Consider the following 14,803-nt stretch of genomic DNA (forward strand, 5'->3'; position numbering starts at 1 on the left):
AATATTTTTTCAGAGAAGCAAAAGGTACAAATCTGCAATCTGTTAAAATCCCTGCAATGTACATTGATCATCTAGAAGGGGGTGTTTTTTTTTCTCCATAAAAGTGGAGTTACTCTATAAGAAGAGCACATATTGAGTGTGTAAGGTGGTGGTAAAAACAGGCTACCGAGCTGCAGTTTTTCTGCGCCTGGATGTCCACCTAAAACAGTGTTTCTCAACTCTGGGCCTCAGGACCCACTAAGGGCTCTTTCACACACGGAGTCCACCAGGCGGACTCCGTTTTTCTCAGCGGGGGGATCTATCCGCCGATCCCCCGCTGAGCAGGCGGATGACAGCTGTGTCTCTGGGCTGTGTGCGGAGACACAGTTGTCAGGTCCCCATGCATCTCTATGGGGGAATCGGATGGGAACGGACCGTCTGTCTGTTCTCATCCGAGATCCGCCAGATGGATGGAAAATAGGGTTTCCATCTGTCCGGTTTGGACGGATCGGATGTCAGCGGACATGTCTCCGCTGACATCCGATGCCCCATAGGGATGCAGACATGTCTCCGCTGACATCCGATGCCCCATAGGGATGCAGACATGTCTCCGCTGACATCCGATGCCCCATAGGGATGCAGACATGTCTCCGCTGACATCCGATGTCCCATAGGGATGCAGACATGTCTCTGCTGACATCCGATGCCCCATAGGGATTCATGGGGTGTCCATTCAGATCCGCCTTAAAAAGTGACAGGCAGATCTGAACGGACTCCATGTGTGAAAGGGGCCTTACAGGCCAGGTTTGCAAGATAACTGAAATACATCACAGGTGATATATTTTGCTGCTTAGTGATTGCAGTATTGTAGTCTGCATCTCCCCAAGGTGATACTTAAAATCTGGCCTGTTAGTGGGTCCTGAGGACCGGAGTTGAGAACCACTGGCATAAAGACTATTCAGCGCCTGTTCATATGTAATGACTGCTGCTGCAATTTGCCATTAAAGCCAATAGAGCCACTCCACACCTAGGAGCCAAACACGGCACACCGATTCAATGAATTAGCCCCATTATAAACCACCGTTTGGCAGCAAAGTAAAAACAGGCATTCAGAAGGCAGCCAGATCACTTTCTGAACACCTGACAGCGGTTGCTTAGCCGTGCTCTGAAAAGCGATCCACCGCAGATTGCTGTTCAGAGCTTTGGCTAGTGTAAACCTAGCCCTTTTCCTTTTGTAAATGAACAATAACACAACAAAGGTCGTATTTCTTCTACTTCTAGCCTGGCTCTGAGACAGTTAAATGGAGAAGAGAGGAAGTGGGTTGGAGTGAAGCAAAGTTCTGGGCTTGGAGCCGAGATTCTTCCTGCCAGAGTTATCATCACCGTCTTGTGTGTGTTGGATCCTGACGCTATTTGCACAGTTAAATGCTCTAAGGCATTACTAGGCCAATTTCCAATCTGCGTCAGCAGTGTAGGAAGCTCACAGACCCAATTTTAGGCGCTGGGGAAGGCAATATTGAAGAGGTTGGAATTCTTGGCTAGACTGGTCCATGGTCTTCTGTCCTCCAAGTTAAAGGCAGCGTGCACAGCGTGTGAATACATTTATAATAAAACTCCAATCTTCCTCCCTTCCTCTGTCTCCGAGGATTCTGCTGCCGGTCCAAAAAAAACAAGAACAAAGCATGGGATTTGGCCAGAGCTGACACATTTAGTGGGAGGAGTTTATCCTAATTGATGGGTTTTTTCCACCAACCACCATCAAGGTGTTGCTGTCCTTGTATTGCTTTGATTGTTTGCTTCTTTTTTTTTTTTTTTTTTTGACAGAATGGAAATGTAGAAATTGAGTAAATAACTGATTGATGATTGTGTTTGCTGATGTTTCAGGTTCAGAACTCGGATTATACAAACTGTGTGTTACAGAACGTCTCTCCTGGGGATTATGTCATTGAGGTGAGATGTCCTATTTATTTCTGTATCATCACCTTGGCTTTTTATGGGATGGCCTGCAGTTTTCAGCACAGTAATAATTATTAGCAAAGACTGATATTGCAATAGAAATGTTCTAACTGCATGCCCTGGAAATTGGCAATGTAGTGGAAATCTTGTGTTAAAAAAATACTTATGCTTTTCAGGAGGAGACAGGGATTTGCCCATGTATTTGGTTCATCAGATAGACTAGAAAGACCTCAATTAGTACAGGGACAGCAAGATTGGGGAGAAAAGGGCTTAGATCAGGGGTGTCAACACACAATTTCACAGTGGGCCACATCAGCATTATGGTTGCAGTCAAAGGGCCGGGTGTATCTGTAAGACTAGATTCCAGAGCACCCCATCCCACTTTCCTTACATTAGGTGTCAAGAGGCCTCCCCGAATATCAGAAGTCAAGAGTGCCTCACAGTGCACCCCCTTACCTTGTGTTGCTGCCAGGAAGAAGCTGAGGGCGGCACTGGGAAGCAGAAAGCGCAGAGTCTGGAGGAGGACCGGAGGAGGGCTGGAGTCTTCTGAATGCTGAGATCAGGGGAGGTGGAGTTGAGGGGGAGCTGTGGCTGCACAGAGAGGCACTGGATCTGTAGGAGGAGTTCTGTCTTCCTCTCTGCTGTAGACTGCTGAGACCAGTGAGGGCAACAACGTGGGGGTTTCCACTAGAGATCGACCGATTATCGGCAAAACACCGATATATCAGGGGCCGATATGCACTTTCCCCAATATATCGGAATCGGCCCCTGAGGTTACCGATATTGCCGAGATTTAGGGAAAGTGCTTGTACCGGATTGATGCCTGCAACTAGAGGCATCAACCCGGTACCGGTGTCCATAGCCGACGGTCGGCTGACTTGTAATGACAACCGATGCGGCTAAGAAGCCACTCGGCTGTCATTACAAGGAGCGGGAGGGGACATCACCCCCCTCCCGGAGACCCGATCAGAGCCGAATGCGGCTTTGATTGGGTCTTTGGCTGTCATGCAGGCTGGTTGTCCGGGTCTCCCTGTGGGACGGGAGACCCAGGCGAGCCGATGAAGGCGGCGGGAGGGGGGACATCCCCTCCCGCTCCTTGTAATGACAGCCGAGTGGCTTCTCAGCCACATCGGTTGTCATTACAAGACAGCCAACCGTCGGCTATGGACGCCGGTACTGGGGTGATGTCTCTAGCTTCAGGCATCACTCCGGTACAAGCACTTTCCCGAAATATCGGCAACATCGGTAAACTCAGGGGCCGATTCCGATATATCAGGAAAAGTGCATATCGGCCCCCGATATATCAGCTTTGCCGATAATCAGTCGATCCCTAGTTTCCATAGCTGTAGGAGAGATGTGAGGGCCACATAGAATGGCCTGGAGGAAGCAGGCTGTATCTAACTTCTAATGCACACTGTAAGAAGCTCACAGTGTGAAGTGGAATAAAAGTAAGCAATTTCGCCACCATTTGATAGGTGGTGAAGGGGGGATATGTCACCACCTCACACCTGTTTTACCCCTCAATATGCCACACCACTGTTCCGCAACCACATGCATTGCACATGGTTGCAGGGCAGTTGCAGCGTGGCCCAATTTACCTGTATTGCTCGCTTTTGGCGGCTGTACTGCTGGCCTAAAGATACATGTCATTAAATTTTGGCAGAGAAGCAAGATATCCCAGCTGCAGTACCTGTACAGTCCTAAGCATCTACATGCCCTTGTTTTAGGCGGAGAATTTGGGGGAAATTCGGCATTAAATCCATGACTGATCTTGCCTGCACCCCCTCTTGTAGTTTTTATGCATGCAGCCTTTAGTGGGTGAGTCTGCCCCCACCCCCACCCTGTCCTATGGCGGAGGCGGCAGGAGCCTTTGTCGGGACTGGAGGTTTTTATTTTTTTCTCTTTTATTGGGTCAGCGGGGGCGGCGTGATTGATGATGGATTTACAGGAGGGGACTTTTTTTTTTTTTTTTTTTTAAAAGGACTTGTCAAAAACTTGCAGTGTTTTTAACTTTTTACACTTTTTTGGTGATCGAGTACCCCAAACTCATTCACAGTTCTACTCAGGCTATGTGCAAGACAGTGGTTAGGTCACCAGTAGCTTTACAAAGTAATATCTGAGTTTGCAAAGGCATTTGGTGTTTGTGGTTATGGAGGAGCGTTTATATAAAAAGGATATTTCTTTGTATTAAGTCATGGTGGGAAAAATAAATCTTTCAGTGGAAAGGCTACTAACATGGGATCTCCCAGGGTATTCATGGGCCTAGTTTAAATGCTGTGTTCTGGAAGATTATAATACCAAAAACATAGAAATAGAATTTATACAATGCCCTGTGTTACACATTTTCTTGTTTCTGTTTCCATTCAAATAACATTTCCTCTATGTACTTATCTTCACAGCTTCTTGATGACACGAACACAACCAGACGCTCCATGCATTACTCACTCAAACCAGGCAAGTATCTGATAGTTGTGGCAACTAATAAGGAATTGGCCATAATAGCCAATAGGATTTGATTCTTATTGCATTTATTTTAATAGAACACCAAACAACAAAAACATTTTCTCCCCCTTAGTGCATTCTCCTTGGGCTGGACCCATCCGTGCCATTGCCATTACCGTGCCTTTGGTCATCATTTCAGCCTTCGCAACGCTGTTTACTGTTATGTGCCGGAAAAAGCAGCAAGGTAAGACCTTCCAAATTCAATGTGCTTTTGGAGCGAACCAGAATTCGGTCTGAACAACTAAGCCTTGTGAGTTGATTGAACTATTTCTATTTTTATTCCTTTATAGTGTCCTTCTCAAAAATGTTCAATTCACTTCCAAAATATTACATAGATGTGACCCATATTGTTAGAATATATTACCTTTTTATTAGCATTCAGTTAAAGCTGAACTCCATCCAGATGCAAAAGACACACATTATTGCAGCTCGATAATCATTATTATATTATTATTATATTATTAGCCACCTCAAAACCAGGCCAATGCTGACATTTCTCTCATGCATGTAAATATCTGCATTTTTTTTTTTTTTGCAAGAAAATTACTTAGAATCTCCAAACCTTATATATTTTTTAAAGCAGAGGCCCTGGAGAATAAATTGGTGGGTGTTGCAATTATTTATGTCACATGATATTTGCGCAGCGGTTTTTTAAAGGAGAGGCCCTGGAGAATAAAATGGTGGGTGTTGCAATTATTTATGTCACATGATATTTGCGCGTTTTTTTAAAGCAGAGGCCCTGGGGAATAAAATGGTAGTTGTGGCAATTATTTGTCACATGATATTTGCGCAGCGGTTTTTTAAAGCAGAGGCCCTGGAGAATAAAATGGCGGGTGTTTCAATTATTTATGTCACATGATATTTGCGCAGCGGTTTTTTAAAGCAGAGGCCCTGGAGAATAAAATGGCGTTTGTTTCAATTATTTATGTCACATGATATTTGCGCAGCGGTTTTTTAAAGCAGAGGCCCTGGAGAATAAAATGGCGGGTGTTTCAATTATTTATGTCACATGATATTTGCGCAGCGTTTTTTTTGAAGCAGAGGCCCTGGAGAATAAAATGGTAGTTGTTGCAATTATTTATGTCGCATGATATTTGAGCAGTGGTTTTTAAAAGCAGAGGCCCTGGAGAATAAAATGGTGGGAGTTGCAATTATTTATGTCACATGATATTTGCGCAGCGGTTTAACACAGACATTTTCAGGAACTACACTTTTTTGAGTTTTAGTGAACGCAATCACAATATAATACCCAAATGTTTTGGAAAAAATAAAGGATAATGTTATGCCGAGTAAATAGATACCAAACATGTCATGCTTTTAAAATTGTGCAACAAACTACAGTATATTAAATTATCCATTGGCGACATTTTAAAAGCCTTTAAGGGTCACCAGCTTAGGTCTGGTGCTTGCTTTATTGCTCTCACTCTATTAGGCCCCAGATCTCTCCTCTGCACTCCAAAGCAGCTGATAAAACAAACCAAAACCGGAAGTGACAAAATCCTCATCGCTTACGGTTTTTGATGTCCTAGGAAAAGGGAAGGAACTTCAGTTTCTTCCACTCTTCACAGTGCATTTGATGCGTCAGGTCAAATTGGTCCTAGAAGAGCCTGGGAAGGGCAGAGGTAGGTAGGGGTTTTTCCTCCGCCTGTAAAAGTGATCAAGCAGCTGTATAGCTGCTTGGGTCACTTTTACTTCAAGGAGAATCACCAGCTAAAAAGAATGATACCAGGATTGTGATTGTAACTGCAACCATGATCCTGGTATAACCACCTCAATATGAGGCCGTATATATTTGTATGGCAATATTAAAGTGCTTAAAGCTTATCTAAAGTCAAAACTTTTTTTGTTTTCATTTTAGATAGAGTACAGGGGAGTTAAATTGGTTCTCTTCTGCAATCTGTGTCTCATTAGAAAGATTTCCCATTACTTCCTGTTCTGTAGACTCAACAGGAAGTGAGGTGGGATATCTTTCCAATATGAGGGAAATCCCCTTAGTTGTCACAGAAACTAAGGTCCCCATTGAAAGATTTCCTTTATTTCTCTTCTGTTGGCAACTCAAAATTTTGGGTTTATTGTCATTTTCATTCTCTGGGACTTTGCTGCTCAGGACACAGGCAGCAACAAGGTCCCGATCGAGGATGTATCCCCTTATTACTCCGTACAAAAAAAAGTTTTGCCTTTTAATTATATTTTAAATCTATTTTTTTTTTTTTTTATGCAAGCAGCATAAGTACCTGCATTTGACATTAAATTTAATATCAGCCCTTTCACAGCTCTGTATGGCAGAGCTCAGACTGGAGGAGGGAGAAGCAGCATGAGGTGCCATTCAGTTGTGCTGCAGTGCGAGGAGCATGTTGAGAGCGGGACAGAGCAGAGTTACAAAGAGATGAGTTCCTCAGTCAGCTGTTTCTCCTTTCACTGTCTAGTCCTGGGCTGGGGAATGGACAAGACACTGTGGGGTTGCATTACTAAAACTGAAGAGTGCAAAATCTGGTGCAGCTGTGCATAGTAACCAACCCGCTTCTAACTTTAGCTTATTCAATTAAGCTTTGACAAAAAAACTGGAAGCTGATTGCTTTCTGTGCAGAGCTGCACCAGATTTTGCACCCTCTGATCTTAGTAAGTCATTCCATGTGTTACCTAAAGTAGATCTAAACTCTGAGATACTTACCTGGGAATTAAATTGGCTGCACACCTCCGGAGATCCAATAGATTTATTGAAACCTGTATAAAACTGCCACCAGGACCAGGACACAGACCATGGAAAGGCTGACACGTTTCACATTGACAACGTGCTTCTTCAAAACTAGTTTTGAAGAAGCACGTTGTCAGTGTGAAACGCGTCAACCTTTCCATGTTCTGTGTTTTTGTCCTGGTGGCAGATTTATACACTTTTGTAGAAAGTACACTGTCAGTGGGAAACGTGTCAACCTTTCCATGGTCTGTGTTTTTGTCCTGGAGGCAGTTTTATACATGTTTTAATAAATCTATTGGACCGACGGAGGTGTGCAGCCAATTTCTTTCCCAAGTTGTATACACAGATGCGAGCCGGGTCTAGCACCCAGTCCCACCTGTCCTCAGAATTACATCTTTCACCTGGAGCAGCGAATTGGCCTCTTTTCCCTCTGAGATACTTCTCTATCCTTCAAAGGCCTGACATCCCTAGTTGGCACCAGCATCTTCTACTTCCACTACTAGCTTCTTCCAGGGTGCCTGACTGCACCCGTCTTCATTTGGCAACGTGGAATATCATCACTTTTGGGGTGCAGTCATTCCGGCACACAAGCCCTAAACTAAGCAGTTTATCAGGTAGGCTTCTTTTATGGCAAGAGAGATATTGCATGTCTCTTCTGCAGTAAATAGCCTGCCTGCTGCCAAAAAATGGTAAGCCAGGATCCCTGCTATACAAAGACGGGGCTGCGTTTTGTGGCAGAGCTGTGCTAAATCTCAGGTCTGGATGGACAGAAATAAAAAATCATTTGGCAGGTAACCGCTTCCATGTTTGTATATCATCTATGTATCTTGTTGGCCTGTATTTCTGTAAGTACTACCGCAAGATTAAACCTTATTTGTTGTATTTGGGAGGGTAATACTTTGCTCTAATCTTCTCCTGTAGAAAATATCTATTCCCACCTTGATGAGGAGAGTTCTGAGTCCTCTACATATGCCGGAAGCCTACATGTCGAAAAACCGCGTCCACGTCCAAAAGTGTTTATTTGCTATTCCAACAAAGACTGCCAGAAACATATCAATGTGATCCAGTGTTTTGCCTATTTCCTGCAGGATTTCTGTGGATGTGAGGTGAGTGTTTGTTTTTTGAGTTTTATCATCTAGCAGTAATTGTATCTTACCGGTTCAAGATTCTGATGGCCAGGGACATTAATGACCTCTGACCTGTCCACTAAAGACAACAGGTCAATACCAATGAAGGCATTGTGACGTCTCTCTGTGGGATCTGAGCAGCCAGAGACAGTCAGAGAAGAAAAAAGAAGGGTTAGATCCTCTGTCAAGCTTTTATTGCTGGCTGTGCCCCCAACATGGGGGATTCACCCCTCTATTTGTACGGTGACAGCTGCCATCAAAAATGAAAGTGAGGGTTAATTAAAAAAAATTGAGAATTGTCCCCAGTGCAAGAGGTAAGGGGAAATCACTTTAAGAGATTTCCTATAACTTCCTGTTGTGTCTGTTTGAAGGGAAATTTCCCCAATGGTACATAGATAGCAAAAGAAATAAGGCTGGCTGGTGGTTTAACCCTTCCATACTTTATAAAAAAACTGAAGGAAAGGGATTGGTTATAGATACACATTTTAAAAAAGAGACACTGTCACCTTGCCCAATCAGGATAAAGTTACAGTTTGTAGAAGGTCCTCCTCAAAACCCCTGATACTCGTTTTGTCATTGCTTCTCCATGGCTCTTGCCCCCGTTGCAACCAGCAGAAAAAAAAAGCATATTGTCTAGTGCTGTGTGTTATTGGGAGTACCCATTAGGTATTAAGGATTCAGGGGGTATCCTTTCCCTGAATGGGCATAATGACAAAGTAGAGCCTGTGAATAGAGCAGTGAGGAAGCTGCTATTGCTTGCTATGTGTGTTGCCCAACTGTGTCCACTTTCAGTACTTGGAGTCCGGACAAGCATGCAGCAAGGAAAATCCTGATCTGCATACCTATTCCAGGGTAAGGACAAATACGGTGTTTCCCCTGGATCAGCATGGCAGCCAGACAGCTAGTATTTCCAGAGGGAGATAGCAATGGCAGCCCATATATCTCTATCATGCATCTTTCCTTTAATATTTGAAAGCTATAGTTTAAAGCGGAGTTCCACTCAAAAATGGAATTTCTGCTTTAAGCCGTACTGACCCCCTGACATGCCACATTTGGCATGTCCTTTTTTTGAAGGGGTAGCGGGTACCTAGTTTTGACAGGTACCCGCTCATACTTCTGATCGGGCCGTCTAGGCAGCTCGGGTGGAAGTTCTCCTCTCCCCCTCCCTCCCTGCAATCTTCTGGGACACGTCACAGATCCCAGAAGATTGCCCGTCCATTCAGGACGCGCAGCGCGACTCGCGCATGTGCATTGCGCACCTGGCTGTGAAGCCGCAAGCTGTCCCAGCCGCGTGCCCACGCTTGCATTGCCGCGCCACAGGGAGAAGATGGAGAGAACTGAGGCTCCCCCTGGCCACATCGCTGGACCGCGGGACAGGTGAGTACATGTTTATTAAAAGTCAGCAGCTACACTTTTTGTAGCTGCTGACTTTTGATAAACACAAAAGCCAGTGGAACTCTGCTTTAAAGTGTTTCTAAAGGCAATAGGCTTTTTTTTTTCTCTTTGCATTCTATGCATTTAGTTTAAAAAAAAAAAAAAAAAAAAAACCTCCTGCATGCAGCCCAACCCCTCCAATCTCTCCCTCCTCATTGGCTCAGAGACAGCAGCGGGAGCCATTTTCTGCTATCAGTCACAGCCAGTGATGAGGGAGTGGGGGATGGGGCCGAGTCCCGCTCTCTGTGTCCATAGACATAGACCGCAAGGCTTGGGAACGAGCCCACATGATGCCCTCATAACAAGCAGCTTGCTATGGGGGGAACTCAGCAGAGGTGGAGAGCCAAGAGCACCGGCAGGGGACCCGAGAAGAGGATTGAGATTGCTATGTGCAAAACTATTGCACAGAGCAGGTAAGTGTAACATGCTTGTTTTTTTTTAAATCACTTTAAGCTGAAACTATGCAATAGATAATACATGACTAGAGCACCCTCTGCTCAATCTGCTTGGCCGCCAACTGCTGCAAGCCAGAGATTATTCACTAATTATTTGCAGATTCAGTCTTTAAAACTAGTTTTTTCCATTTCAATTATGTTTAGAGTTTCAGGGCAGAACAAAAGCTTATTTCCATGAATCATTTTGATTTGCAGTGTCTGTTTTTAACTACAAATAGACCTTTTTATTTTTTCCCTTTGCAGGTTTCTCTGGACTTATGGGAAAACCTAAAAATTTGCAAAGAAGGTCAGAGGGAGTGGCTGAAACATAAGATGAAAGAATCCCATTACATCATCATTGTGTGTTCCAAAGGTCTGAAGTATTTTGTAGAGAAGAAGAAGAAGAAGAGCAAGGCCGCCACCCTTGAGTCTGGGAAAGGGGAGATCTTTGTGAGCGCCATGTCCACGATCGCTGAAAAGCTGGCCAAGACCCAGGGCAGCTCCGATAGTTCAGATGACCTAAGTAAATTCATCACCGTTTACTTTGATTACTCAAGTGAGAACGATATTCCTGGGGTACTTAATAGTACCAAGAAATACAAACTCATGGATCACCTTCCCCAGCTCTACTACCACCTTTATTCCAAGGAACTAAGCTTGCAGGACCACGACCAGTACCCAACTAACATCAGCAAGCGCAACTATTTCCGTAGCAAAGCTGGGCGCTCCTTGTATGTCGCCATATGTACCATGCACCAGTACATTGAACAGGAACCAGACTGGTTTGAGAAGCAGCATGCTCCACCTCACTCTCCTGCTCTGCATTGCCAGGAGCCGGTGATGGAGAAATTTGACTCGGGCCTAGTGTTAAATGATGTTACCGTGAAACAGGTGACAGAGCACGATGTTCCTGTGAGAACAGAAGTGCTGACATCAGCAGACTGTCATTCACAAACGCAGAACAATGATACTGGCGATGAGCTGGAAGTACCGGCCACTAATGTTGAGTGTTGTGTTCTGCAGCCAGTGCTCCATTCTGTCAAGGTGGTCAACCAAACGGACATGCCTCGGGACTCTGGGATATATGATTCTTCCGTTCCTTCTTCTGAGCTTTCATTGCCATTAATGGATGGACTACTGCCTGACCAGATAGAAACCTTATCTATTGCGGAGAGTATTTCCTCATCTTCAGGACTAGGTATGTTACAATTATCATGATCAGCCATCATTCTAATTGGAAGGTTTATATACTGCTTATGACTTTTTTATTTAAAGGCATAAAGTCTACCTTTTGGACTATGTTTCATCCTACACCCATATTTAATATAAAACATGGTTGCATACACTATCCTCAAAACCCTCACAGCTCCCTCCCTTTTACCTGAATTGTGGGATGCTGTTAGTGTGGAACATTTTCTTTTACTCACTTGCTGCCTGCCCACTCGCAATGTGCTATGGATGAGTGGCTGCTGTAGGCAAAACTATGTAACCACACGTCTTTGCCTACTTCTGGGTTTAGGAGCTGCGCATTCATCCTGTCCACCTGTCTGCAAGTTCCGGCAATTGATTCATGGCCGGGACCTGCTGATTAACTGTGTGCAATCACAGCCCAGAGCTCTGTGTTAACAATCAGCACAGAGCTCTGTACAGAGAGAACAATCACTCTGTTTCTCATCCCTGCAAAGCAGAGATGAGAAACCAAGAGGTCATTGGTAAAAAGCAGCACACTCTATATATATATATTACAAATAGTTGGTCACACTTTTAATCCCCTGATCACCCTAGATGTTAACCCCTTCCCAGCCAGTGTCATTAGTACAGGGACAGTGTATAGTATTATCACTGGTCACTGTATTATTGTCACTGGTGATGTCAGTGGCAGTTAGTTCCCCCCACCATCAGGTAGTGTTTAAAAGTGCTGCGCTTTCAATTACTAATGTGGATGTATATTTATTTGATGTAACCGGCATATAGCCTTACTGTGTTAGTGTGCGTGTGCCGTAAATAGTTAAAAAGCATATAATCCTAAAGTTGTAATTCATTACACCTCTTTGTATAAAATCTATGTATTGTGCTAATATTTCCAATTACAGCACAAATAAATCAAAACATAATAAATATAAAGTAAACCTGGTGAAATGAACAAATAAAACTGCTTAACAAAACCCTTTGTTAACTTTCATATGCAAAGTCCTTGATGTTAATTCATTCCAACCACCAGTATACCGTTAACCCTATCCTAGATGTTCTGCTACTGCAATCCTCTGAAATGGGTTAGTAGTGGCGTTCTCCCTTTCTTCTTATAATTCCCCTTAAGGGTATGAGCTCACCTCAATAGATGTAATTTTGCGCTCAGATTTGGATCCTTTCCAGCCCGATCCACCTTGGTAGATACTGGATTATTTCTTCAAAGCAGTCCGTTCAGCTGTCCACTGGGGTTTCCCACCTTGGCACTCTGATTTCCTCCAAGTTGATAACTCCCAATCATCAGGTGTGTGAAGCTCAGCCATGGACATGCAGGGAAAGGATGCAAAAATACATAGTGCGAAATACCGTTGATGCAAAAAATGTTTATTAAATGTAATTGAAATCACTCACATGATTCTGGTGCAAAAGAGCACCAGTCTGTACAGTCCGATAAAATATCCATAGATGATCAGTCCAAATATGCCGCTGCTGATGTGTAAAACTGCTCACAGAGTTCACCGACAATAGCCTGGCCCCTCCCCTACGCGTGACGGCACCGGGACTACGTGCCTTCCTCAGGGATATCTGATTGGTTGGTGAACTTGCCGGCTTTTATCAATGGCAAATCAAGGTGATTAACCCCCAGGTTGCTGTATTTAGACATTCTGATGTTCGTTTGCATATGAACATCATATTCCCCTACACAGCCACGTCGGTAAAGAATGTAAAGCAGCAGGATGTTGGAACTAATCATCCATTTACACAAAAAAAGCAAAGAAAATAAAAAATTTAAATGAAAAAAATATAAATATAAAAAAATGTAAATAAAAAACACACAGGGACATGTACCGGTCCCGTATAAACATTTGTGTGCAAGGCACCTTCATCTCAGTATACAGGAGCTTGCCGAGATACATATTTAACATTTTATTTTTGCCCATGTTACATAAATAAGGCTGCAAAGGATCAAATGCCGTGCTATACTCAGTCTGCTTAGTCCAGCAGAGTAATCTAACTTGTTGCTACGGAATGCCAGTCTCCAATATGAGCATTTGGAGGGTGTGATGTTTCTTTCAGGTTTGCATGCCTGTCTTTTATTGGCTTTCTTTTTTATATGTTTGTTTCTACTTCCCTGCAGGAGAGGAAGAGCCAACCATCCCGAAATCAGTTGTGTACAGCGTGTGCAAAGCAGATCTCCACTGCCACATTCGCCCGGATGAGCTCCAAGCCGTCGCACCTTTGTAGCTAATTGGTCAACCTATTCTTTTCCGAAGGACTGGCTAGCCCCAATGGCAGTGAAGGAGTTAATATGCATTGCCACTTTAGAAAAGGTTCTGTGAACGGTCACCGTGCCACTGCGGACCCTAAACCTACTTGAATATATGAAAGACAGAAAAGGCACCCCTGTCACCTTTTGTATCACTAGCTTGGGAACTTTGGCAGTCAACAAGACAGAAGGTGGGGGCTCAGATGACAAACTATCATGCAGGATATTTGAAGTTTACTGCATGAATCTGGGGTGACTGATTCGGTCCCACAATGGGACATAGATGACATTGTTTTCCAATTTTTTTTTTTATTTTTTTTTTAATATGGTTAATTCGGGACAACAAATATTTTCCTTCAGTGGAAAAAACAGAATGGCAGTGTTTTTTTTTTTTCAAATGTGTCCCCATCACCAGGTCTTTTTGATTTAATAAAGGGAATAAAACGCAGCTTTTGGTACAACCAGAAAAATAACTTTCTTCACAATGATCTCTATGAAACATAGAGCTCAGTCAGCTATATTATGTATAAGATGTATAGTGTAAAACCCCTATGTGCCATTTCATACGTATGTTTACACCAGTCACCACTGGGGGGCGCTGTTCATTTACCATGGTACTAAATATTGGAAAATGGAGAGACTCCAGCTATCGGAGCATATACCTCATTACATTCTGTTGTTACCAGCCAAGGGATATCCTGTCAGCATCAACAGAATTCAACATTAGAACAAAAACCCAGATATGGTACTCTAGTGCAGTAATATATGTCTAGCTAGTCACAGGTTTGTGTTCCTTTGCAAAGTTTTACAATTATAACTGGCAGGATTTGATTGGCTGCTATGCATTGCACATTAAACTGGGCACAGATGGCTTGAGTTTTGACCATTCAGTACCCAAGAGACTGAGAGAGTCACTTGAATTCCTCATCCATGCCAATAGTGTGGATGGAGGAACCTGCTTTAGATTCAGGCAGCCGCAGCACTCATGGCTGGCTGAATACAAGTGTGCTACAGAACAGTGACTGCATTTGATAGGATTGATGCCGTCTCTGTTCCATTGATTTTGCAGGGACACCCACAAGTCATGTTTTGGCCAATTTAGCAATAATAAAATCTGAGCCATCTATGCCCAACTTTAGTTTGCTTGCTATGCAGTGTCTAAACAAACCCAGGGTGCTTGCAGACTGCTGCAGAGATGAGAATACCAATGCAATGCTGATTG

The 14,803-nt window shown here is 43.7% G+C and overlaps 1 protein-coding gene across 1 annotated transcript in view; it reads left to right on the top strand.

The window, feature by feature from the left end:
- IL17RD (interleukin 17 receptor D) overlaps positions 1 to 13,897 on the top strand; it is a 157,299-nt gene extending 143,402 nt beyond the window's left edge. Inside the window, exons 8-13 of the mRNA XM_082265186.1 lie at positions 1,864 to 1,929; positions 4,335 to 4,389; positions 4,511 to 4,621; positions 8,054 to 8,238; positions 10,392 to 11,325; positions 13,453 to 13,897. Coding sequence (XP_082121312.1) covers positions 1,864 to 1,929; positions 4,335 to 4,389; positions 4,511 to 4,621; positions 8,054 to 8,238; positions 10,392 to 11,325; positions 13,453 to 13,559 — 1,458 coding nt within the window. The 3' untranslated portion in view covers positions 13,560 to 13,897. The remainder of the gene's footprint in view (positions 1 to 1,863; positions 1,930 to 4,334; positions 4,390 to 4,510; positions 4,622 to 8,053; positions 8,239 to 10,391; positions 11,326 to 13,452) is intronic.
- Positions 13,898 to 14,803: the final 906 nt, after the last annotated feature.

Source organism: Pelophylax lessonae (genome assembly GCF_965119305.1).
Source record: "Pelophylax lessonae genome assembly, chromosome: 8".
Classification (NCBI taxonomy): domain Eukaryota; kingdom Metazoa; phylum Chordata; class Amphibia; order Anura; family Ranidae; genus Pelophylax; species Pelophylax lessonae.